Raw genomic sequence first — 841 nt, forward strand, 5'->3', positions numbered from 1 at the left:
TTCGGTAGTTTGGAGCCTTTCAATATTTAATATATAGCTGAGCTAGACAATCTATCTGTGACATGGTACAACATAGATAATTTTTATTACTTTTAGTTTTGAAAACGAACTTTCAGCAGAAGCAGAAGTGACTGACATAGTAATAAATATCATTGTAGTTGAAAATACATCAGAAGAAATAATGATAGATATTTTATAGTAATTTTTTAAGGTCACTCATTTTTGAAACAAAAAATCTCTAAAACTCAATAACTTATGCGTAATGTCACATCTAATATCATCATGGTACTTTACTATAAAATCATATGTCGACTCAAATAAAAGTTATTTTGTCATTGCAATTATAATATTAAACGGTATTGAAAATCTGACGCCCCATTATTATTCTTCTCTATACATGAGATATTAATTTATAATATTACTTTCGTGGAGCGTCGTCGTCCATCGTTGTTATCGGCCAGTTGTTGTTCTTCCGACAAGACGACAAACAAAGACACTTGGACGGGAAAAAAAATAGAAGGTCAACTCAAAAATAGATCTTATGGATGAATTGATTATACTTCGAATTCCGAAACGTTGATACCCACCATTTTCTAACATAGTACAAAATACATGATTCTACCTAGTACCTACCATCATATTTAAATGCACATAATATCTCATATTGTTATACCTACTACACCCATGTCCCAACTTTAAAAAAAAACTATTTTTATTGTGAGTGATTTAGTTGTGCATTTCTAGCGCTTGCTCCAGGCTGGGCTCAGGATACCCCAAATGTATGTAATGCTTGGGGGCTGTGTGTGCTCTGCATAGGTGGATATTTGGTCACATCCGTGGG

At 33.1% G+C, this 841-nt stretch overlaps 1 protein-coding gene across 1 annotated transcript in view; it reads right to left on the reverse strand.

Moving 5' to 3' along the window:
* LOC100570431 (gastrin/cholecystokinin type B receptor-like) overlaps positions 1 to 138 on the reverse strand; it is an 18,825-nt gene extending 18,687 nt beyond the window's left edge. The window contains exon 1 of the mRNA XM_029486170.1: positions 91 to 138. Within this exon, the coding sequence (XP_029342030.1) occupies positions 91 to 138 (48 nt within the window). The remainder of the gene's footprint in view (positions 1 to 90) is intronic.
* Between the last annotated feature and the right edge of the window lie 703 nt (positions 139 to 841).

The sequence above is a fragment of the Acyrthosiphon pisum genome, chromosome A1, assembly GCF_005508785.2.
Source record: "Acyrthosiphon pisum isolate AL4f chromosome A1, pea_aphid_22Mar2018_4r6ur, whole genome shotgun sequence".
Classification (NCBI taxonomy): Eukaryota; Metazoa; Arthropoda; class Insecta; order Hemiptera; family Aphididae; genus Acyrthosiphon; species Acyrthosiphon pisum.